Consider the following 23,228-nt stretch of genomic DNA (forward strand, 5'->3'; position numbering starts at 1 on the left):
TAACTCACTTGTTTATTCTCAAAACAATTTGGTAAGGTAGTTATTATAATCCCCATTTAAACAAGGAATAAACTGAGTCTGAGAGAGGTAAGGAACTTGCCCCAGGCCACCCAGCCGGCAAGTGGAAGAAGTAGGACAAATACATAGGATTGTCTGAGTTTAAGTAGCCCCTGCTGGTCCCTCTGTATCACAAGGAACAGCATCCCCAAGGGCTTGTGACAGCCTGAGACAGTCAGTAGAATTCTTGGTGGTACCTGACATAGTTCTATCTGTGTCATCACAATCTTCCTGGATAAATCTTTATTGCTCATACACTATATGCAAGATGCATTGCCACTAACAAAAGATACAACAGCAATTACCACTATCAAGGAAGGACAGTTAGCAGAATCATGAATTTGCTCAAAATACACCCTTTATTTCCTGTATTAATCCTTTGGGGATTTAAGTCAGTGTCTTAGGTAATTTTAGCCTGTTTCAACTAATATTTTTTTAATGATGATCTCTATAATAATACATAAGGTCACATTTCAGCTAGGGAATGGTTCTTCTCCACAATAGAAATCTAAACAGAGCCTTATGTCATGACTCTAAATATTCTTTGCTGCTGCAGACATTTGCAGAGTCTCTCTTTAGTCATTATTCACACATACACATATATACATTATATACACACATATATGGTGTGAACTCAGATTAACATAACACAACGTGACAAAATAAAAAGCATTTTCTGTTCCTCAGAGGGAGTTGCTATAGGAATCAAACTGCAGCATATTTCATGCTAAAATGTAATCGATTTGGGCAACCTGAAGAATTTTCTGTCTTTTTTAGGTATTGCTTTCCATTTGGTCGACCTGAAGGTGCTTTGAAAGCTACTCTCTCACTCTTGGAAAGGGTAAGAATGGAAGTAAAAGATTACATAGATGCCAAGACATGAACATAATGGTAATGAAATAGTGTGGTTAAATGACCTACTTGAGAATTCTTTAAGGCTTTGTTACCATTCATCAAATATCAGAATAAACGTGAAGAAACTGCCAAAATTCTAGATAATTTCTCTCCAGACTCCCTAAAACTTAGGCGATATTGAAGATACGCTCCTCACCCATCCCTGACTCATGAACAAGGTTTGCCATCCTAACTGTGCTTTGCAGTTTTCTGTGTTTTCTCTTTAACGATGGCTCTTGGTCAATATTACGTCACAAGGAGGCATTCACAACCAATTTTAAGCTTGAGCTCTTAAGATGGATAAATGAGTAACACCTTTGGTTGAGCTATCTTAATAATCTTTTTTTCCACCTAAAGGTTTTGATGAAAGATATTGTTACCCCCGTGCCACAAGAGGAGGTAAAAACAGTCATCCGTAAATGTCTAGAGCAGGCTGCCTTAGTCAACTATTCTCGGCTGTCAGAGTATGCCAAAATCGAAGGTAAGGCTCCCTTCTGCCCCCGATTTTTCATTTAAGTTTTGGTATACCTCCCTGGGGAAGTCTCTCTCTTTCCTGATGGGCACCAGAAAACAGTGGTCCATCTGAATATGTTAAGTGGAAACTTGAAAGCTCTTGAAATGTGAAAGCTTCCTTGGCTGTGGCCAAATTAATCCATGAAAGAACAGGGGCTCAGGAAAGTCTTTGTGGGGGAAGAGTATTGAATATAGGATGTTATCAGATAACTAACCTCCTTCTGAGAGTCTGTGTTGGCTCTAAGTTTGCTCTGTGGCTAATGTTTTCCTATGAAAGAGTTCTGCAGAATTGCTACCTTCTTTAAATAGAGGAAAACAAAGCAGTTTGTGGTCCACTGTTGCTAGCATTGGAAGTAAAACAAGAGTTGAATAAAGCAACGTCAAGATTTTTCTTAACTCTTTCTTGCCCCTTGAAAGTATCTTGTCTTCTGGTAGCGTTTCAAACTTGATGGCAGGTTAATGTCCCCCTGACTCTGATGGCTCCTGGTTTGCTTTAGATCTCATTCACTCTTGTTACTCTAGTCATAGGATGGTTGTTACCACTGCCCTCTCAAGTATTAGGGAAGGGGTCACTGATGACCAAGTAATCACCCAAAAGACACTTTGAGTAAACTCTACTTGAGGAGGTATGGTTCTTTGGGACCTATTCATCTGCAAAGGTATTAATCACTTTTCATTGTTACCCTGTTGGCTGCTATAGGGTGATTTGAAAACCACACCCAACATGACCAGTGGTGTAAGTGTATAAATGTGGAAGTTTTGTGTGCAAAACTCAGTGTGTCCGCATTCTGGAATCCGATGTTCTCTCACATGTGAAACACCTGACTCGAACCAGCAAATGCCCATTGTCTGCCTTCAGGACATGACTGGGAAAAAAAAAGACCTAACCACCACCAAAACCCCATCACTTACTCTGCCAAAGTCCTTGTTTCCTTAGAGAATTAGGTTAAGATCATGTCAAATTCTCAGTGTTCTGTACATTACATGTCCTCCCTCTTTCAATTTTGTCTGTCTGACAATGCAAATTGTGTACCAGTGGTAATGAATTCATTGTTATGCATCCAGGGAGAAACACTTAAGAATTGGGCACTAAAAGGATGTTTATCAACTCTTGACTTGGTAATGAGTGACAAAAATAGAGGAACAAGAAGATCGTTAAAGGGATATATTAGCAAATAATTGTTCCAGCATTTACCTTCCCAGGACATAATGATTGGTTGTATTTGGTAAAGTCAACCGGGTACCTAATAATTCTAGGCAAGGCCAGAGATGGGATGGAATCAAGAAACGTTCGGTTGCCATGGCTGCTGCCTCGTAGGTCTTGGTCTAGCTATTATTAGTCTTTTGGTAAGATCTGCTCTCTTCTTTCAGATAAATATATCCAAAAACAAACTTTAAGATCTGTAAGTAAAAATGCATTCATTTCCAAAGTAGATCAGCTAGTCTGTAATTTCCTTTTGTGCCTCAATTCTTCTTGGTTGTGTTAATTATCTTTTGCACTGTGACTTTTAGGTCTGGGGATTCTTTGAAGAAACCAATCTTTTTTTTCCAACTCTCTTTTCAGAGAAGTACCTCATTCCACACTACCTGCTCTCTTCCGCTTCTCTCCTTCCTTGTCCGTGATTGGCTCAGCCACTTTTTGATGTTACTCTGCAAAAGTGGCTGTGACACCAATTTCAAAGCATGCTGGGATTGTTAATTCAGACAACCCAACATCCTCTGGCTGCATGTATCAGGTTTTCTTTCATGAACATAGTCCACATTGCAGCTTAAAAGATATTACTACCAGACACCTTTCTTTTACAAGGCTCTGATCCTATGCTCAGAAAAGAAATCTTCCATTTGTGCATTTGAGCTCCTCTGTGAGCATTAACAGCTTAGTTCCCTGAGAATTTTGGAAAGAAGTTGTAGTAATATTGCTGGAGACTATGTTTATGAAGAAATACCTCAAGAGCCTTAGATACTAAAGTCTGAAATCCTTAGTATCTTGGAGCCTTAAATCAATGAAATTCTGTTTCCCTTTACCCATGATGTTTTTGGTCATTGTATTCTTGCAAACAATTCTAAAGAGACGTGTAAAATCATGGTCACAATTTCTCTCGTGACTCACGGCATGCTGAATGGTTAATCCAGTAGATCTCCAATTTTGAAGCTCCTTTTTCTTTTATCCTGTGTTTATCCCAAAATACTCTGTGGCTATTTTCCTTTGAGCTAATGTAACGTTTTCCTCTAACCTATGACCTTTAACCTCTTTACCTCTGACCTAAGCCTCTTGCATGCCCAAATCCTCTTTTATAGGGAAAAAGAGAGAAATGTATGAGCATCCTGTCTTCTGCTTGGCCTCCCAAGTGATGGATTTAACCATTCGTGAGTACCTACCACCTCCTCGCCATGCTGTCTTCACTCTTTCTGTTTTCATTATTTCAAGAAAATCCAGATCCAAACCAACTCACTCTCCTTGCTTCAAGTTTTTTAGCATTGGCTTGTCTGTTGATTCTGTCTGTGAAACCCAGTGTGAGAAGTCCAGTCACTTTTTATCAGCCTAAAACAGGTTAGACAATTAAGCCATTTGTTTGTGATAAACTCAGATTTGTCTGTAAGTTTTTCAGTTATTCTCTGTCTGTGACCTGAATGCATTTTTACTTTGCTTGTGTGTAACCCCAATTTGTAAAGTGCTTGTCACTGGTACACAATCAAAAGGTAGCAGCTAGACTGGGAACAATGCTTTAGGTGTCAGAAAAAGGACAGTTGGGGCAAAATCATGCCTTCTTTTCCATGTTTAAGATATCCAACTATTGTGAGTATAAGATCACACAAGGTGGTCCATTCTCCATAAAACTTAGATCTCATATGCCTCCTGTCTGTTCTCTCTCAAGCTGGGAAGCTTTTCCTTGTTCTTTCTGGAGATTTTGACTTGTCCTTGTCCTCTAAGTGCTGGCTAGAACACATGACTTAATTGTCACTTGGAGAGTTCGTGTATGTTTCATAGCTTGATTTCACATTAAAATTACTTTGACTAATTTTCTATTTGTGCAGCATTTTCCACCTCTGTGAAGGAGCCTTTTTTTGCTGGCCCCCACACTTCGGGGCGGTGGGAACCCAAGGGCAACCTTTTCTTTCCAATATCATGTATCACACATACGTGGGGGGCATTTTGGTCCACTTGCTCATTAATCCTGCATATGTGTTCTTGTTTCTCTCTCTCTTCTCTCCTTGTTGTGCTCTCTCTTTCAAATAGAGAATCAAAAGGACGCAGGTGAACCAATTGTATATGCATTATAAACTATCAGGACTGTTGAGTTATATTTAGTTTTTGTTTCTGTTTTTGTTTTTTAATAGCTCCTTAATGTATATACTCCCAAAGACTGATGTGGAGTTGCAATAATACTTAAGGAGTTAATTTGTGCTGTCTAAATATACCTCCTGCCCATTAGATGTTGACCTTTATAGAGTAGAATTTCCGTAAAGGCATAAGCTTTGAAGGAACAGAATTCTGGTTTGCTATGGAGTTTCATTTCATCTTTGGTTTCAGGATTCCAGTAATTTGGCCTCATGTGCTTTTTTAAAAAAAGTTGTTGAACCAAACTAATCTTCCTTTTTGTTTTTCATTTCTTTTTTCTGTTTTCTGCCCGACTGAGAAGTTTGTGTTCTTCAATGAATGTGTATCAGTCAAGACAGAAAGAAGTTGTGTCCATGTTGTTCTTGTATGTATTGTGTGATGAGGCAGGATACATGCATAGAGTGGCTGAATGGGGGCCATTGCTGGAAGTTTCGTGAGAGGAAAGCTCTTAGAAAGTTCCCTGGCTTTGAAATTTTCTTCTTCTTTGGTCCCAACACTTCTGAGCACATTTTGAGGAAGGCTGTAACTTAAAACTTTAATAAATATATAGGTATTGGTCTTTGTTTTTAAGGTCTAAAGGATTCTCAAAAGATAATTTCATTTAATCAAAGTTGAATGATTTCAGACCAATTCAGAAAGCATTGTTGAGCACATGCCAAGCAACAGGCTAGCAAATAAGTATTTGGAAACTCATAAACCTATATTCAAGACACACAAGCCTTTCTCTTCCTAGAAGGGAAGGTATTCATTCATTCATTCATTCATTCATTCATTCATTGAGTAGTGCTTAGTGGGAGCCTATCACGTGCCAGGTACAGTGGTAAAAGCCAGAAACTATGCAAACAAGAGGGAAACAGCTGTTAACCTCATGGAGCATATGTGCAAATGGATGCATAAGTGTACATTACAAATTCAGTACACAACAGCACCAATTGATAGAGTTAAGTGTAAGAGAGCATTGTGAGAAAACCATGGAAGTCTTCACCAGGGTGGTAAGCTTGAATTGCATCTCGAAAGATGAATTAGAATCAATGAAAGGGAGCTGGGACTGGAAAGCGGAGACACATCCTAGATGAGAGAGTAATGTGTGCAAATATGTAAAACCATATAGCTAATAAAAATAGTGAATGCTTCTTCAAAGTGTGTTATGTGCCAGGTCCAACTCTAAGTGCTTTATATGTATGAACTCATTTAATCCTCAAAACCCCTTATGAGGTAGATACTACTATTATTCCCATTTTAGAGATGAGCAAACTGAGACACAGAGAGAGTAAATAACATGCTCTTAGATAAGTAAGTGGTAGATCCAGAATCTGAGCCCAAGCAGAGGCCACACTCTTAACTACTCTGTAGTTCAATGTGGTTGCAAAACAGGGTGGAACGATGGCAGTAGTGAGTGCTAATGATAGCAATGTAAACAGGAGGCAAGATCTCAAAGGCCTTTATATGCCTTAATAATACAGAATTCAGACTGTTTCTCATGGTCCAAAGTTTCTCAACCTAGAATCTGTGCCAACATGCCTATGGATTTTTCAAAGGAAAAAATCCCACGGTCTCACTTCCAAAGGTGATAGAGAGCCATTGAAGGCTCTTCAAGCAAGGAGATGGCTTGGTGATTTGCACTCCAGAAAAATCGTACTGGCAGTGATGGAGAGAAAGGACTGAGGAGGAGGAGTAGAGGAAAACTGGACCTAAAAGTTAAGGTTAAAGCAGAGATGGGTTTGAAGCTTGTTGTGTCCAAGGCCTCTTCTAGGCCAAGCAGATCTCAATCACAATCACTCATAATTGCTTCTTTCTTGACCTTTACATTTTTTTTCCTATCCTTCCCCTCCCTTTCAATTTTCCTTAGAGAGAACGAAGCACAAATACATGGATGGATATGCAAAACCAACTGCATGGAGGTGGCAGGGCACAGCTGGAGTTACATGTGCAGATTGGGGTGGAATACAGTCAGCTCCGGAGTCCTTTAGTCAGCCTGTGCTTTGAGAGGCTATGGGACTCTGCAGATGGCATTTTGGTGGACTTATGCTTTCTGTCTGGTGGCATTATTAAAAATTAAATGTTCAGCTTAATTACAGTATCTTAAAAAAAAGATGTAAAAGGCTGCTACTCTATGAAAGAAAAGCTGTGCCTCCTGCAAATGAATTCTATTATTTTAAATACATTTCCATTTAAACCATCACACGTTCTGAACCCGGCAAGCTCTGAGAACGTCTACGCTCCTATTGCTGTTTTGCCTCAATTCTTGGCTAAATACTTGCATAATTTTCTGAGCATCATAACGATTCTGCTGGAACTTGAAATAAAACAATTTTTCCTTCAAATATGCCAAGAATTTGAAAAATTAGATAGATAGATAGATAGGTAGGTAGATAGCCAGCCCACCAACGGGCCCAGGCACTGTGCTAAGGACTTTACGTGGAGGATCTGACTCAATCTTTACCTAGTCCCATGGAGAAGGCTTTATTATTGCCTCTTTTACAGATGACAGAGCTGTGATTTGGACAGGATAAGTGACTTTCTCAAGCAGGTTTTGAACCCAGATCTTTCTAAATTCAAACACAATGTTTTTTGTCTCTTTCCACCATGCAGCCTTTCCAGCTGATGTGGAGGGCACTTGGACAATATCCCTTCATTCAATGGATAAGTTCAAAAGAATCTACAACTTTTAATCCACGAAGACCACTACAAAACAGAGCGGTCCTTTCTGGGACCAGATTATTGTCAAAATCTTTCTTTTGTGAAGGCTTCCCAAGGGCAGTTGAGATTCCCTGAGATTGACAAAGAACCTAGAACTTTTTTTCTCCCCAACTGATTGAAACCTTCTAGAGCAGGTCACATCCATTCAGAGGACTTCCAAGCAGATTCCGTAGTGTTGAGGTTGTGTCTTTCTCTGTCTCCAGTCAAACTTCCTATAGGTCCAAGGCCAGTTGAAGGAAAAAAAGAGACAACCAAACTTGCAATACTCGCAACACGTAATGTGGAGCCACCAACCCAGGAGACTAGTGAGAGAAAATCCCATCTCAGCAAGATCCAGGTCATGCTAAAATGGGGACCATCTCATGCTTTGTGTCTTATACATGAGGGGCTACATGTTTCTCTTTTCATCGTTCTTGTTTTAGTGAAGTGTAGATGGGGGTTTCCAAGTCCAAATTATTCTGTAGACTATTACCTCATCTATACTTTATGAAAAGTGAGGAGGGTAAGGAGAAACAGGTTTCAAACACTGTCACCAGGGAGCATCTTGGAGGAAGAGAGGTTGTGTTAAAAATATACCCTGAACCAAAAAATATGAAATCGGTGTCTCTTCTATCAGAAAAAAGAAATGATGTTGCTACTGCTGCTGCTGCTAACAGGTGTCGTTTATTGAGAGTTTCCTATGTGCTAAGTAGTTACATACATATCTCATTTAATTCTCACAACAACTCTAAGAGATAAGTATTTTATTACCATATTTCCTTGAATCTAAATGGCCATAAATTATAAGATGTGCCATTAATTATGTACTCCTAAGAACAAAGCATGCTGCCAACTAAATTGTGACACGCCATCAAATGTACGATGCATCCAATTTCAGAAACATTAAAATGTGCCTCTCACACTCAGTGAAATAAGAGTGTTTCTTATGTACACAGAAATACAGAGAGATAGAAATAGGGAGATGTAAAGTAACTTGCCCAAGGTCATACACTGGTTAGCTGCACAGACAGAATTTTAATACGAGCCTAATTTCAAAGCTCCCACTTTCAATTTCCATACTGTGAAGCACTTGTGATTATTAGTGTTAAAATTGTAAGACCAAAAAAGGGGTTTCTCGATCATCTAATCCCAAACCTTCATTTGACAGATGGGGAAACTGAGGCCAAGAGAAAAGAAGCCAGTTTCAAAATCAGATGGGCAGTTAGTGACTCTAGTCTGGGGTCCTGTACACTCTTCAGGAGCCTTCACCCCCCAACCGGGCTGCCTTACCTTCCAGCCAAGAGATAATGCCCCCCCCCCCATAATCCATTAACTCGCCTGAGTTTCCAATATGACAGCTGGTGCTGTCCAGCATCCACATGTCAGAATCCTATATGTACAGCTCCCAGAAAATACCACCTCAGAACCAGCCTGAGCACTCAGGATTTGTTATACAAAAGATTTAAATCACTATCTTGGCTCCAACGAGTTTTTTAACCCCTTTAAGCCTCACTTTTATTTCGTGTAATTGGGGCTAATAATGATTCCTCCCCCAAAGGGTTGTTGCAAAGATTAAAACTCATCTTCCAAATGAAACTCTTAACACAGAGCCTGGCATGCAGTAAACACTCATTATATTTTATATATATATATATATATATATATATATATATATATAGGCTGTTATTATTTGTTTATTATTATTTAAAAGGAAACTTCCAAATCCAAATATGTCTAGATGTGTTATTTGATTTCAGACGTGGAATATGAAACAATGCTTCTCAAACATTAAAGTTCATACAAATCCCTGAGGATCTTGTTAAAACGTAGATTCTGATTCGGTAGGTTTGGGGTGGGGCCTGGAAATCTGCATTTCTAACAAATTCCCAGGTCATACTGAAACTGTGGATCCAGGATTGCAATTTGGATGCCAATGGAATACTGATTGATTTATCTTTATCATAAATTTCAAAGTAAAACATCACAATATAGTTCTACATATATTTGTTAAATACCTACTTCCGGGAGCTGTGCCTGGCACCGAGGGAGTGAGCAATGAGCAAAAGCAGCTGTGGGCTCTCCCCTCGGGGAGCTTACAATAAAATCAAGAACGTAGGCATAAAACAAATAATTACATTCTGGTGACCATGGTAAAGGGAAATGAAGGTGCTACAGGAGTGCAGCACAAGGGGATTTCACCTCGGGCAGGGTCTTTGATGCATTGCAGGGAGGTGGACATCATGGTGGTCAAGGGCTGGCTCCCCAGGAAGAACTGTCTGGGGTGTTCCCTGGCTTTGCTGAAGTGTTTCCTCTAGTCATCATCCTTCCAGGTGCCCCAGGACCCTGCCCCAGAGAGCTTGTGGCCATATACATGAAAACTGACGTAGGGACTGGGTGGATGTTTAATAGTACTATTAAAACAGTATTCTTGCTGGAGCAAGTGACAAAAAGAAAAACAAACAAACAAAACACTCAAAAGCAAGACAAGGCAATTTTGGACCCATGTAGCTAGGAAATACATGAAGGAAATGGACTCAGGGATAAAGAATTTTAGTGTGTTTTGATCTCTCCAACTGCTGACAGGCTTCTTTAATGTGACTGGGGGTCATGGTAAGGGAGTTGAGAGCAACATGGCTATACATAGCACTGGGCTTTTATCCTAGCTAATGATCCTAGAGGAAAAAGAGCTTTTGTCTCCAAGCAACTGTATAAAATTCCAGAGAAGAGTCTCATTGGCCCAGCTTGGGTCACATGTTAATCTCTGAGCGAATCATAATACGCATGGTGGTGTGGGGTGCTGTGGCTGGCCTGGCTTGGCTCACATGACTGCCCTGTAGGATTCATTACTTGACATTCCTGCCAGAACCACATGGAGTGGAGGAGAGGAACTTTTCTTGAGAAAGGGTACTGCACATACAAGAATAATAGATATCCACTACTGTGTCTTTCCAGAATTAAGCTCACTTTTCTTTGGTGCGACAGGTTAGCCTTAAGGACAAAGCCTGACTTGGGATATAAAGCTGAGAAATTGGAGAAGAAAACTATCATAACATTATTTCTTCCTTGTGCCTATAATTTAATTTAAATAAAAAGTATTTTTAATTATCGTAAATCATTTTTAATTGCATTAAGACACCTGAAGTTGTTCTCTGGTTTGGAAGTTTAAGTTATAATGTTGACTATTCAGCAGTTCAGCTTAGTAGATTTGTTAACTAACAAGGGGCTTTGGGCAAAAGATAAAAGTTGTTGTATAGTTTATATGCATATTGCAACCACAGAGTATTTGTTTTTCCATGAAAGCATGGCTTTGGACAGGACCCACTGAGGATTTCCACCAATATTTGAAGGCCTACCCTGGGCCAGGCACTGTTCTAGCCCCTAGAAATACAGAACTCACTGAGCATAGGGGGAGACATGTATATAATTTGCTATTATTAAGAGCCATCAGTGTTCAATTAGAGATATCAACAGAGGAGTTGGGCCTTTGTTATTAAGATGCTCTCTTGTTATGGCATATGAAGGTATAACTCTTGTTATGAAGGGAATATCTGAAAGGCTTTTGAGCAGAAGTGTGACAGGTTCAGATGTATTCTTTGTGGAAATTACTCTGGCTGTTGCATGGACAATGAATTGCCGAGGAGGAAAGGGACTAAAGGCTGGCTTGGAGTCGCCAGCAACAGTTGAGGTGGAGATGATGAGACTTGAGTTGCACATCTACCCCCTTGGCAAGAGTGTGCGCACATGACCTAGTACAGGGGGGGATAAAATCAAGAGCCTTTTTGGAGGTAGAATGGACAGGCCATGCCACCCAAGTCCTTATGGGGAAGAGACAAAGATGGCTACAGTGAAAAGAGTAGAGAAAACGATCCATGATTCATCCAACAATCTTCATTACCCTATACTTTCTACTGTCCTAAAGATGGAATCTTCTGAAAGGGAGTGATGAAGATGCAAGGGGATCAAATATATATATTGGACAGCCCCACTAAAGAAATTATGTTGAATTGTAACCCTCCGTTAAATGTATGGCTCATGTAACCATCATTTTAGGGAGGCAGCGTACTCTGGAAAGCATGATGTGGCTATCTGCTTAGCTTTCTGTTCCTACTCTAGTTTTTATCCACCCCTACCCCAAAATCATAGCAAATTGCTACAGGCTAGTTATTTTCAGTAATAACATAATACAAACACTGGCATCTTCAGCAACATCAATAGGTTGGAACTTGGTACTAAGTGGGCTTTCCATCAACCATATCCATCTTTCGTATGATATTTCAGGGACTGGCAATTCGCTGCCTGGAACCAGAGCTGGTCAGGTTATTTAAGGGCTAATTGGAGTGTCTCTTGCTCCTGGATGCTTCTCTTCCTTGGCTTAGCTGAGCATGTAGAGGAATTCTCTTTTTGTTTTTCTGTAGTCACATTTAACTCTCTCTCTGGAAGCCAAACAGATTTAATTGTGTAAACATGAGCAATGGTAATTGGGTAAATGAAGTTGGAAACCAAGGTATGATGTTTTTGTTTTGCTCTGTGAGGGAAAAAAATAGGGAGCTTGTTTTTCTATGGTGGCAAACCTCACTGTCAGAATTCTGGACAGACAGTTGGCAGGAGGGAATCCCTTTACGAATTTTCAAGACCCATTGAGCTGAAATATGTGTCTGCTGCTTCACGGGTTATGGATCAGCCTGGGGACATTTCATTGTTTTATAAACCGCCAGATCAAGTGTTTCTCGAAACAAGTTCAAGTTATCTGGGTGAGAATGAGTGTGGAGTTTCCATGAGAATTGCAAACTCAGGTAACACACGTTCATTGAAGGAGCCACGAGGATGTGTTACCAGAGATGTACCTCACTTGGCACAGCTGTAGGTAGACAATGAGATTTTAACACTATGTAAAATATAGAGTGCTTTTTTATTAAGAAACGATCAGTAGTTGCCTTCCTTTAGCTATCATTTAAAACTGATTTTTTCAAATTCTATTTACATAGTCTTTCTCAAACAAAAGATTTAAATAAGAGGAGACTGATAACTAATTTTTTAGCCCTGCATTCAAAACATTGAGGAGGTCCCGTAAGAAAAGGATCTCATCATCTTTTGCTTTTAATAGATGGTTTTGTCAGAATGTTAAATTTACCCTAATTTCTCATATTTTTTATTAATGTCGCTAGAATCCCATTTCCTATAAGCCTGCAGTAAAATTCATTTTCCCAGTTGAAAATTCAAGCAAACCAAGAAGCAAACTTGGCAATGGAGTGCGTCCCCCTCACCATACAGATTGCTTTGTAAACGAGAACTATTAGAAAGGAGCAGGTCCAAGGCTAATGAGAGACTCATTAAAGAGAGAGAGTTGTGGAAGCTGATCGTGCTCCGAGCCTGTACTGAAGGAGAGGCTATTGTTATAGGATGTTTGCAGCACTGATATTGTAAACCACATGACAGATGGGTCAAGTGCTGATTACGGTATTCTAACATTTGGAATAGCAAGTAACATATTTGATAAGCTGGCAAGTTTTTATATATGATTCAACCCACAATATAAAAGCCACGAGAATTCCAAATTGAAAATAATTAAATGAGCTGGAAACAATCAGATACCACACATTTTTTTTCCCCCAAATGACAGATTTTGACATGTTGAAATTCCACAAAGGGAGCAAGAATATTCCCTAGCTCACTTGAACTAATAATGGCCCTTCATCTGCTTTTGCAAAGCAATTAATTCCTGCCTTCTCACAATGTTGGAGATAACAACAAACATTTGTAGGCACCTTAGGCTTTGTAAAGATCTATCTCATGCATTGTTTTATTTAGTCTTATTGGCAGCCCTGCAAGGTACACAGGAAAAGTATTAATGTTCTCAATTTATAGATGAGGAAACGGAAGCACAGAGACATTTAAGTAGAAGGCGCGGGGTTACATAGAAAGTTAGGTACCATATTGAGGGTGAGAAGCCAGATCTTCCAACTGTGAATACAAGTCCTATCTCTGGTCATCTGGAAGTAGGAGGCAGCTGTTAACATTTAGGTGTTCTTTATTGCACAAAAAGTGTACCTTCTTTCCGTCAATGATGCTGCCACCATCATTCATGTGTACTCATCTGGATAAAGATATCCAGTGTTTGCATCCAGCCTCTGAGTGTCTCTGTGAGGTGATGCTGGTAATGGTGGTAAGAGTCCCGTCCCTCGTCAAATGGCGTCACACCTCTGTAATGTTGCAGTAACGCCAACAAAGCAGCAGCTCTCCATTTGTGTTTTATTGTTTTTGCATGTTTGGTTGTTCTTTTCAGAGTTTGTCATCTTACTTGTCACCCTTTGTGAAAGTCACTTTGTCTTTTTACTTTTTTAATGTCTCTCTTCACCTACCTGAGCAGCTCCCCCGCCACCTCCTGGGCCTCCTCCACCCACCCAAACGCAGACCAGCATGTTGTATCAGAGGCTCAAAGGCATGCCTAGGCCAAAATCAAGTACTGTAAACTCCTACCATTCCTTTACTTGGCAGCTTTCTAGTTTAGTTTGCTTTTCTGTTCATTATTTTTCTTGAAATTTTGTTTCGGTTTGGAATACGAAGCTGAGGCTCAGGCTCTCGAGTTTGACACTAGGTTTTGAGAGACTCAAAAGAGAGCATTTATTTCCAAATGTCCACATTTTTTGTCTAGCTATGTCTGACATATGCAACATTTTCAAATCTCAATGTCAGCACAAAATAACATTGTTGTTGCATAACATTTTGCATGACGATTTTTTTCTATTTTATGAGCTTCAATTCTATCGTATGAAATGTTTAATAAGTATATTGTACTTTTAGTTCCCCTTTGTCAGTGCTCCAGCTAGTACAAGATTGGGGAATAGGAATATTGCAATACATTTCAAGACAGCAGAAGTGACAAAAAAAATCATTTCTAAGCATGAATTCTTGTTGACCTCTGTTGGGGGGAGGGAGGAGGTGCTGGAAGATTTTGCACAATATTTTCTTTAAAGACAACATCTTAGGGTAGTTGCTTTAGTACCATTTTTGCCATTCAGCTAGTAAGTTACTTACACAAATGAAGAGGAAAATAGTGTTGTGTCTCAATAAAGCAGCTTGATCTACAGATAATGGAATTGCAGCTAATTAATAGTAAATGAAAGTCTGGCTACATGGGTTAATTGGAAGATCAACCATTCTAGATTAAAGGATCCTGAACCTGCATACTTTAATGGTTGCGTGTTAAAGTAAAATTGCAAAAGGTTTTACTAAACATACTGTCTGTATATATACATCAGGCATACACATATCTGAGTACATGTGCACACACTCGTAGAACGGCTGCGTGCATATATACACTCTATGTGTATCTATTGATATATATTGTAGTCAATCTCAGAGTACTGCATATTAAAACAAATCTTCAGGTGGTCCTGGCTTAAGCATCTTGGATTTCTCTAAACATAAAAGTCATTCACAGTTTTTAAATCAAAGTACATAATAATATGGTGGGAATTATTTCATTTCTATATCATGTGTCATGTACAGCTAGAATTCCCCTACATTTGGTAAGTATTCCACCCAAAAGGACAATGCTCTCTATTTTTAAAGAGATTTCAAAGATGTGCCCCAAGTGGGATTTCCTGCAGATTTGTATTAATGTGCAGGCTTGTCTGGTTACTAGAAAATGTATGTAAGTGTGTGATGTGTGTATGTGGGTGTATGTGTCGAATGGGTAAAAAGCATAGGATGAGGAATTTGCAAATTGATGTGTAAATGTGAATATCAACTAATAAAAAAACAGTAGCCTGTGCATATTTACTATCAAAATGCAAATACCTCACTCTACATATATTACCCAAACATATATACACAGTATGTTTGTAGAAATGCCTGAAAGCCTACTAATGAAATTATGATAGTCCATTTATGAAATTATAAACAGGCCAGGTGCCCCAAAAGCAAAGAAATCAATCTTTTCTTTCATTATTTTCCAAATATTTCTTGCTCTGGACCAGGCAAGGAACTGTCAGCCCCTAAACTCTGCACATCTCCTTACTCTGAATGTTGGATATGCTCAGCCTGATCTGTGTATTTATATTCCCCATGGCTCCTCCTTCGTGCCCTATCCATACCCTACCACCTTTCCACCTGACCATGGCAGAGACAATGGAACATTCCATTGGCCTGAATCCAGAAAGCCCATTTTCACACAAGTCATCAGGCCTTACTGGACAGAAACCTTCAGCACCTCAAGAGTCTCACCCTGTCCCATCATCACTCTTAGCTCCCATTGGCTAGAACACTCTTTTTGCATAGTGTTTCACTGAATTTGTTTTTCATTATTAAAATCCTAAATCACTAGTCATCTGATATGTTCATCGCCTATCTAACAAATGCACAAGGGAAAAATTATAAGGTACTTTTAAATTTTTTTGCAAATTAGCAATTGCCTACGATTTTGTTGAAACCCCACCCCCAAAAACAACAATAACAATAAAACCTTTTTGCGAGTATTAAGCAATTTTCTTTAGCAAGAAAAATCCTGAAGCCTAAACATAATCTACTTCAGATGAACAGAAGAAAATAAGTTTTGAAGTCCTTTTGCGTACATATTTACCTACCCCTGGAATCATGCTAAATGCTCCTTGTTGTCGTTATACTCCATGTGCACCAATGACTCTGAGTCTTCAAAGTTTGAAGCAGTCTAAGTATGAAAGTCAAGATCCTCTGTGGGTCCCAACTGATTGAATTCAGACAATTTCATTGGCTAAGAAAACCTTTATATTTTAAATATTACTCTTTCTACCCCAGGAAAAAAGTTTGTAATTTTTGGTAACATAATGACATTGCCAAATATTCATGAATTCAGCTCTATAAAGGATGCAACATAAACCAGGGTTCAGTTTGTTCTTGAGCCAGATAAGAAGACAACACTTCCAAGACAATAAAAACTAAAAACAAAGAAAACACTTAAGTACATCAATGCCACTTAACTGATAAAATTCCATTGTACCAACCAGTGGCACAAACTACCACCAATAATCTACCCCAATATCCTTTTAATAATTCTATCCTGCCTTCTACCTAATGGCCCAGGAATGTCCATTAATTTTCAGTCTCCTCCCGGGACAACTTAAAACAGCCAGACCTTTGACTCTGCTTTTTTAAAATGAACATTCCAATACCTGTTAAACGTGCAGACCGGTACTGAAAGACAATGCTGTAGTATTGAATGTTTAGAGACAAATCCAGGAAACAAATATAGCAGCAATCAAGATTAAGCTTCTGTTCCATCTTTTCACTTCAGGTAGCTCCAACAGTCTAGAGAGTGATATAAGATAGTACGTTTATGCTGTCTTTAAAGAACGTGTGTACGAAATGTCACTAAATTTGAAATGGGCTGTCATAGACTTAATATAGCTTAATACGCAAATTTGAAGCTGGAGCACTGCTTTTTCTTAGTATGTATTATAATGATGGTGATAATAATAATAATTAAACAGCTTTATGGTTTGCTCACTACTAATTACGTGGCACTTAACATTTGCATGAAATTTTTTTAAAAATTGGTAACTATTCAAAATTTCTTATCCACTAGTTCTAATGGCCACAAAACTAGCCTGATGCTTTCGCTGAATTTTAACACAAATTCTTGTACTACAGAAAATGTAGGCCGGTTAATCACTCCTGCCAAAAAGCTCGAAGACACAATCCGTCTTGCCGAACTAGTCATTGAAGTTCTTCAGCAAAATGAGGAGCACCACGCAGAGGTGAGCAGGCGTGGGGGCAGATGTCTCTTGGTGTTCCTTAGCTGAGGTTGCAGAACCCAATCTACCGGCGACGTTGTGAATAAGATGCCTTAACACCCGTTTTCTTTTAATTGGCCTTGCAAAGAGAATGAAAGTGGAAGTTTTGCAAGGAGAAGCTTTTGGAAGGTTGTTTAAAACAACCAAAAAGTGGTTACGTGTTGTACGTTTCAGCTTAAGTTTTCAGATGTTTCTAACAACCAGCAAAAGAGGTGAGTGTGTTTTAAAGATAATTATTCAAGCAGCATATGGTTATTGTCCGGAACACATGAAATGCTTTTTGGTCTTTCGTGGTTGTTTTTGTTGCCGCCACTGTTGTTTTTATTTATTTTATTTGGTGTATGGGTCACAGGCCATGTTTTTGAATTTATCTCTGTAACTTATTCTGCTTACACTAGGGTCTTCATTTGTAAACCTCACATGACCCGGGTTGCTAAATGCAGTGACAGAGGCAGATTATTCTGTGTTGTTCAACTTGTCGATTCTCCAACATACATCTAAGTAAATAGAGCTTACTTGTTTTTACAAACCACTGTCAAAATGATTGTTTTGATAATAATTATAAACCAAGGGATTTCAAGGCTAACTAAATCCCAAACCTGTAAGGATTTAAACAACCCAAACCTTCCAAGAAATGGCTCCAAGATTCCATTATGGTCAAACTGTTTTATCACTGCTTGTTTCAAAACTGAGATTTAAAATCATCTCTCTTAAAATAACCTTTTTGAAAATCGCACAAATTCTCACTCTTCCTCTCCATTCGACTCTACAGCAAAAGGGAGAAAGAAGGCATTCCTTAAAAGTAATTTCTCAAGCACCTAAAACGATCATTCCCATGACTAAATGAAAATTGACAGTATAGTTAAATAATATATAATACACCATAAATCCAGTCGTCCCGACTAATGCCTGATTGCATATTTAAATTTCCTCCCTGTTTTTCTACTGTTCCACTCAATCTTGGCTGATCGTGGCAGGGGAAAGAGGTATGTGACTAAACCGAATGAGCCAGCCACCCGCTGTCATAGTCTGTGCATGCCCTTCCAGTACCATGTCTTCTAATGAGACTTTCCCCCAGTGCTCCCGCTTTCTAACACTGACCCAAGGAATGTAACAGCAACTTCTGATGGACTGCTTGTGAAATGGGTGGCCCTCCACGGCAGGGTAAATGTGGGTGATTCTCTTGTGCGTGCATGAAGCAACTGATAGACTTAACGAGGACTGCGGTTACATCCGACACATGCCTCCTACCTGCCTTGACTCTGTCCTCAGCCTGTCGTAGTTTCCTATGTCTGTCTGTACTTACCTTTATTACAGCAGAGGAACCAAACATAGTAACCAGTAGCTACCCAGAGTGATACTAATCTTCCTCTACGACTGTCTGTATGTGAATCATATATACAGTATTTATATATAGAGAGAGTACCAAAGAACCATTATTTCCCTGAAAATGCTCTAAGAATGGGGTGAAGACCCCTTGAGGCAGGTAACTAACTCCCACAGCATTCAGCAGTGCACAGCCAGGAGTGAGAAGAGGGACAAACTCAGCCCCTCTGAACATGGAAACCTTTACCCTCCAGACATATAAAATTAGGTTGGGCTATCATTTTTTCCACTTCATCATACATGATGGTCTTTTCAGATTGGGGGCATTTGGGGTTCAAGTGATGGTAAGTATATACGTTCTTTCCGGGCGTCCACACAATTGTCTCCAGAGGCATGGAGGGGTTCTGGCCTGCCCCGCCCCCACATTGGATGGTGAGGCTTTTCCCACAACACTGAACAGAATCTACACAGTTCTGAAGACGTGGCTACACAGAAGATGGTTTTCCTCAGTCGCTGTCGTACTTTTAAGTGAATGATAGAAGAAGAAAAATGAGAGATACACTTGATTAACAATCAAGTTACTTTCTGAGACTGCTACAGGCTAAGAAAGGATGGATATTTTCCCAAATTGCTCAAAAGAGGTATCAAAGGAAAGGTGATGTTCCAAAGAAGACATTTTCCCACTTTTCCATAAAGTACTGTCTAAGTGCTAATTATCAGCTTAAACTGCCCTAATAACCAACGTCATAAAAATATTTTAATCTTACATGTCCAAAGCCATTCTGGGTAAATAAATAGGGGAGAAATAAATTCAGTTCTGGTTTCATTTACTAATTTTAGAAGTTAGGAATGAAAACTTCAGCACATTTTGGGACTTGGAGACCCAATTTGATTTTAGATAAATGTACAGGATTATTTCCTGAATTAGTCACTTCACCCAATCACAAAATTTCCTTAATCTATCCAAAGCTGTCCATCTACTGAGACCTAAGGGAACTACTTCGGTGCTTTTTCTGAAGGACGAGGCATAAGGCAGTCTGGGCCTTCAAGCAATACAATGCAGAGTGGCCAGGAGCTCAGCCTCTGAGCCAGAGAAGCTGGAGTTTGAATTCCAGCTTTGCGTCCTCCTTGCTTTGTGATGTCAACCTAGTTACTTAACCTCTCTTACCCTGTAAATTGGAGATAATAATAGAATCTACCTCAGATGGTCATTGGTAGGACGGAAGGCCACTTAAGTAAAGCATCCGGTGTTATGCCTGGAGCATAGTATGCACTCCACAAAGCTTGGCCTTTGTATTATTAGGAACAAATTGCTAAGGAAGCAAAATATATGAATATATGATCATAAAAAGTACAAAACCTATGTGGAAAGTACCAAATGAATATGTGGAAAGGAGAAAGTGTTTGTTTCCAGGCGGAGAGGTCCACCGTCTGTTCTCAACGTTCACTTACAGATTGCAATCACCTGGGAAGCTCTTAAACGTTGCTGATGCCCAGGTCTCACCCCACCTCAATGAATCAGACTCTCATGGGGAGGGGCCAAGAATTGGTAAATTTTTAAAACTGCCCAGCTGATTTCAGTGTAGAGCCACACCAAGACCACTGGCTACAGCCGAAGAGGGAGAATTTGCCCTGGCACACAGAAGATGAAGTTTTGCTGCCCAAAGGATGAAGTAGGAACATTTTATTCTACTGGCCAGTACTTGCTGCCATTTTCTCTGGGTGCTCAGTAAACTCTAGAAAATCATTAAATCCCAAGCATGGATCTTGGCTACGCAGCCATGCTGTTTCGTGGCACCACACAAATGAAAGTGACAAGTAGATTTTCCTCCCCCGCCAAAAAACAATAATCCTTAAAGCCATTTTTAATTCCAATGTAAAGTAATTAAATGCCCCCAAGAGAAAAAATTCCCATCAGCTTAGAATACATCATATATACACACATGCAGTGTATGGTAGCAGTTGTCACATTTATCTCTTAATTGCAGATTAATTCTGTTCTCAGAGCCTAAGATATTCACACACACACGACTTATGCTTTCATGTATTGTTGCTTCACCTTCCTAATCTCTCTCTATGTATACGTATGTATATGTATATATGTATTATGGTATACAGAGGGGTACATATATACATGTAGTTTGTGTACAAAATATACAGTGTGTTCAGTGTGGTTGACTGTACCCCTAAAGTATATATCTTTGCCTTTAAATAATGAAAAGCACTGGGTAAGTATTTAGAAGCCAGAATATAACTCCTTATTGTCTTTGGAAAAGATTTCTAAAGACTTTAGATGCCCACAAACATTGAGTTAGCACGTGTACAAAAATAGCATTCACCTCTATTCACTTGTCATAAATAAATATAGTATTGGGGTTTTTTTTAATTTTGAAGCCTTACCTTGCCCAACCCAGTCACACAAACTCTATTCATTTGGTTGAAGTTATGATTTGGCTTTTGGTTGTTACCGCCTTTGCCAGAATCTCTTTCTCCTTCTCAGAGAGTCAGGTTTCATTACAAGGTTCTGAAAGAGTTGCCTTGGGTATATAGAAATAGATTTGGTCTTCACTTCTCCTCCAGCCCCCATATTTAAATTCTCTTCGTTTACTAGAATCCTAAATTCCTCTGCCAGACTTCAGTGGCAATAATTCACATCACAATAGTCATTGTCCTTTGTAGGGCTACCTATCTACGGGATTCTTAATGCAACAACTGTAGATAATTGCTTAATAATTTATTAAATTCCAAAGGACTAAGTTCTCTATAGATAGTAAAAGTAAATATGTCTCATGGCCTCTGGTTTGCAACTTTTAAATAAAGCTGGTAAGAACCAGGTATGAGGTTGGTCTAAGGGATTTTTTATTTCAGGCATTTAGCGTTGATGTTTTGTTTTGTTTTGTTTCCTGTCATCCTAGAACAAAATCATGTCTGGGAAGGCAACTAACTCAGTCTCCCCAGTAACTGTTTTCTGGGAGTCACCGTGAAGATATAAAGTTAACCAAATAACTAAGGAATAAGTACCAGCCAATATTTGGTGCTCCTTTGTGAATTTTGCAAATATCTGCATCAGATTGATGAGTCATCCTTCCATACAGGGGTGGGGAATGGGAACGGGACTCTAGCGAGTTCCGATATTTAGGTCTCTGCCTAAAAGGCAGGTGGCTGGGAGAGCTCTGGGGGTGGGATGGAGGATTTCTTCCTCTGCAGGACTTAGCCAGGGAGTCAGCGGAGCAAACCCAAAACCCCAGGGCTCTCATGCCCAGGTGGTCAAACTACAATAAAACCTCATCAATTCAGACCCAAATACTTGTGACTATTCAACTAATGATGTGTCTCTTTTAATTTTTCTTAAGTAAAACGTTCGACATGAACTCAACTTTCTCTGCAAATTCAAAAGGCTCTTCTTACAAGTTTTATTCCAGAACCTATGAAATTAAAGCTTCTATCTCTGTGACTTCATTTTACAGGTTAATTTATCTACTGGTAATCTATCTATCTATTATTAGAAGATAAAAAAAACTCTTACGTTTATGATATATCTCTATGATAACCAGTAACCTTTTGCTTTGGTGCTCAATTACAAACTGCATTTGAAAGCAGCAAAATGATATCTCCTTTTAGAAAATCCAATAATTTAGGCTTTTGTGCTGCCAGACTAGTGTCTCTCATCTCCCATTACTCTGAATTAGTGAGGTTTTACTGTAAATTAAAATGGAAACAGCAGGTGTCTATTTCCAGCCAAGCTGACCTTGCAGAATGGTCCATGACTTGATCTTTTCCATTTAATTTGCAAACCAGCCACATGTTGATAAAGGAGAAGTAAGTAAAATGAAATCTCATGAAAGAAGAGGGGTAGACCCCTATTCTGCCTCCTAGTGGCTGTTAGAATATCCCCAGATAACTAATAGATCACAGAAGAGCTTGGTCATTGAACAAACTCTTTCATTTATGGAATTATTTCCATAATCATCTTTCATGTTTCCAATGCCTTCCCATCTTTTTTTCGGTGAATGCTCCGGAAAGTGTTTCCAATGTAAATACTTTACGGCATTGGGTGGGGAGGTGGGGAATAAGAAGGGGCTGGCGATTTGTTTTTGTTTTTCTGCTCTCTTTGAAATCAGCAAACAAAAAAAGGGCCTGTTGACACTGCCACTCATTCTGCATGCTCCCTGCCAGAAATGATTAGTCAACATGCATGCATGCCTTTGAATTCCATTCACATCTGGCCCAGTCCGATGTGAATGTCGCCCCTGAGACCCTGCACAATGATTTCCAAGGACCCACGTGCATGAAAATGAGTTACTTCACTGATATTTTTTGGTTTTCAATGTACATATGTGTCCAACCCCCAGAAACGTAAGTCCTAATCTCACAGAGTGTTTCCTAGCTTAAGCCTGATCTTTTTTATAGACAGGATGCAAAACCAGAGGCTCCTTGCTTAAAGAGATTTTGACTCAAAAGTTTTATGACAATTGCAACAATGGTTTCCTTTTCCTTGGTATGAAATAGCAGTAACATTTCCAATGTGTAGGGAAACATGAGTCACTGAGCTTGTATGAGACCACAGACAATTAAGCCCCGGAGGTCTGGATATAAGTGAATGATAATTACAAGTTTTCAAGTTAGACTGGCAGAAAACCCACAAACAC

At 39.3% G+C, this 23,228-nt stretch overlaps 1 protein-coding gene across 32 annotated transcripts in view; it reads left to right on the plus strand.

The window, feature by feature from the left end:
• CADPS (calcium dependent secretion activator) overlaps positions 1-23,228 on the plus strand; it is a 437,791-nt gene that overhangs the window by 321,075 nt on the left and 93,488 nt on the right. For 8 of the 32 annotated variants that reach the window (XM_070576926.1, XM_070576929.1, XM_070576936.1 and 5 more), the window contains 6 exons: positions 835-898; positions 1,309-1,432; positions 3,763-3,831; positions 4,703-4,720; positions 17,111-17,217; positions 22,378-22,398. In XM_070576926.1, the coding sequence (XP_070433027.1) occupies positions 835-898; positions 1,309-1,432; positions 3,763-3,831; positions 4,703-4,720; positions 17,111-17,217; positions 22,378-22,398 (403 nt within the window). The remainder of the gene's footprint in view (positions 1-834; positions 899-1,308; positions 1,433-3,762; positions 3,832-4,702; positions 4,721-17,110; positions 17,218-22,377; positions 22,399-23,228) is intronic. The other 24 variants (XM_070576928.1, XM_070576938.1, XM_070576940.1 and 21 more) reach the window with 7 other exon arrangements.

Source organism: Equus przewalskii, chromosome 15 (genome assembly GCF_037783145.1).
Source record: "Equus przewalskii isolate Varuska chromosome 15, EquPr2, whole genome shotgun sequence".
In the NCBI taxonomy this organism is placed as follows: domain Eukaryota; kingdom Metazoa; phylum Chordata; class Mammalia; order Perissodactyla; family Equidae; genus Equus; species Equus przewalskii.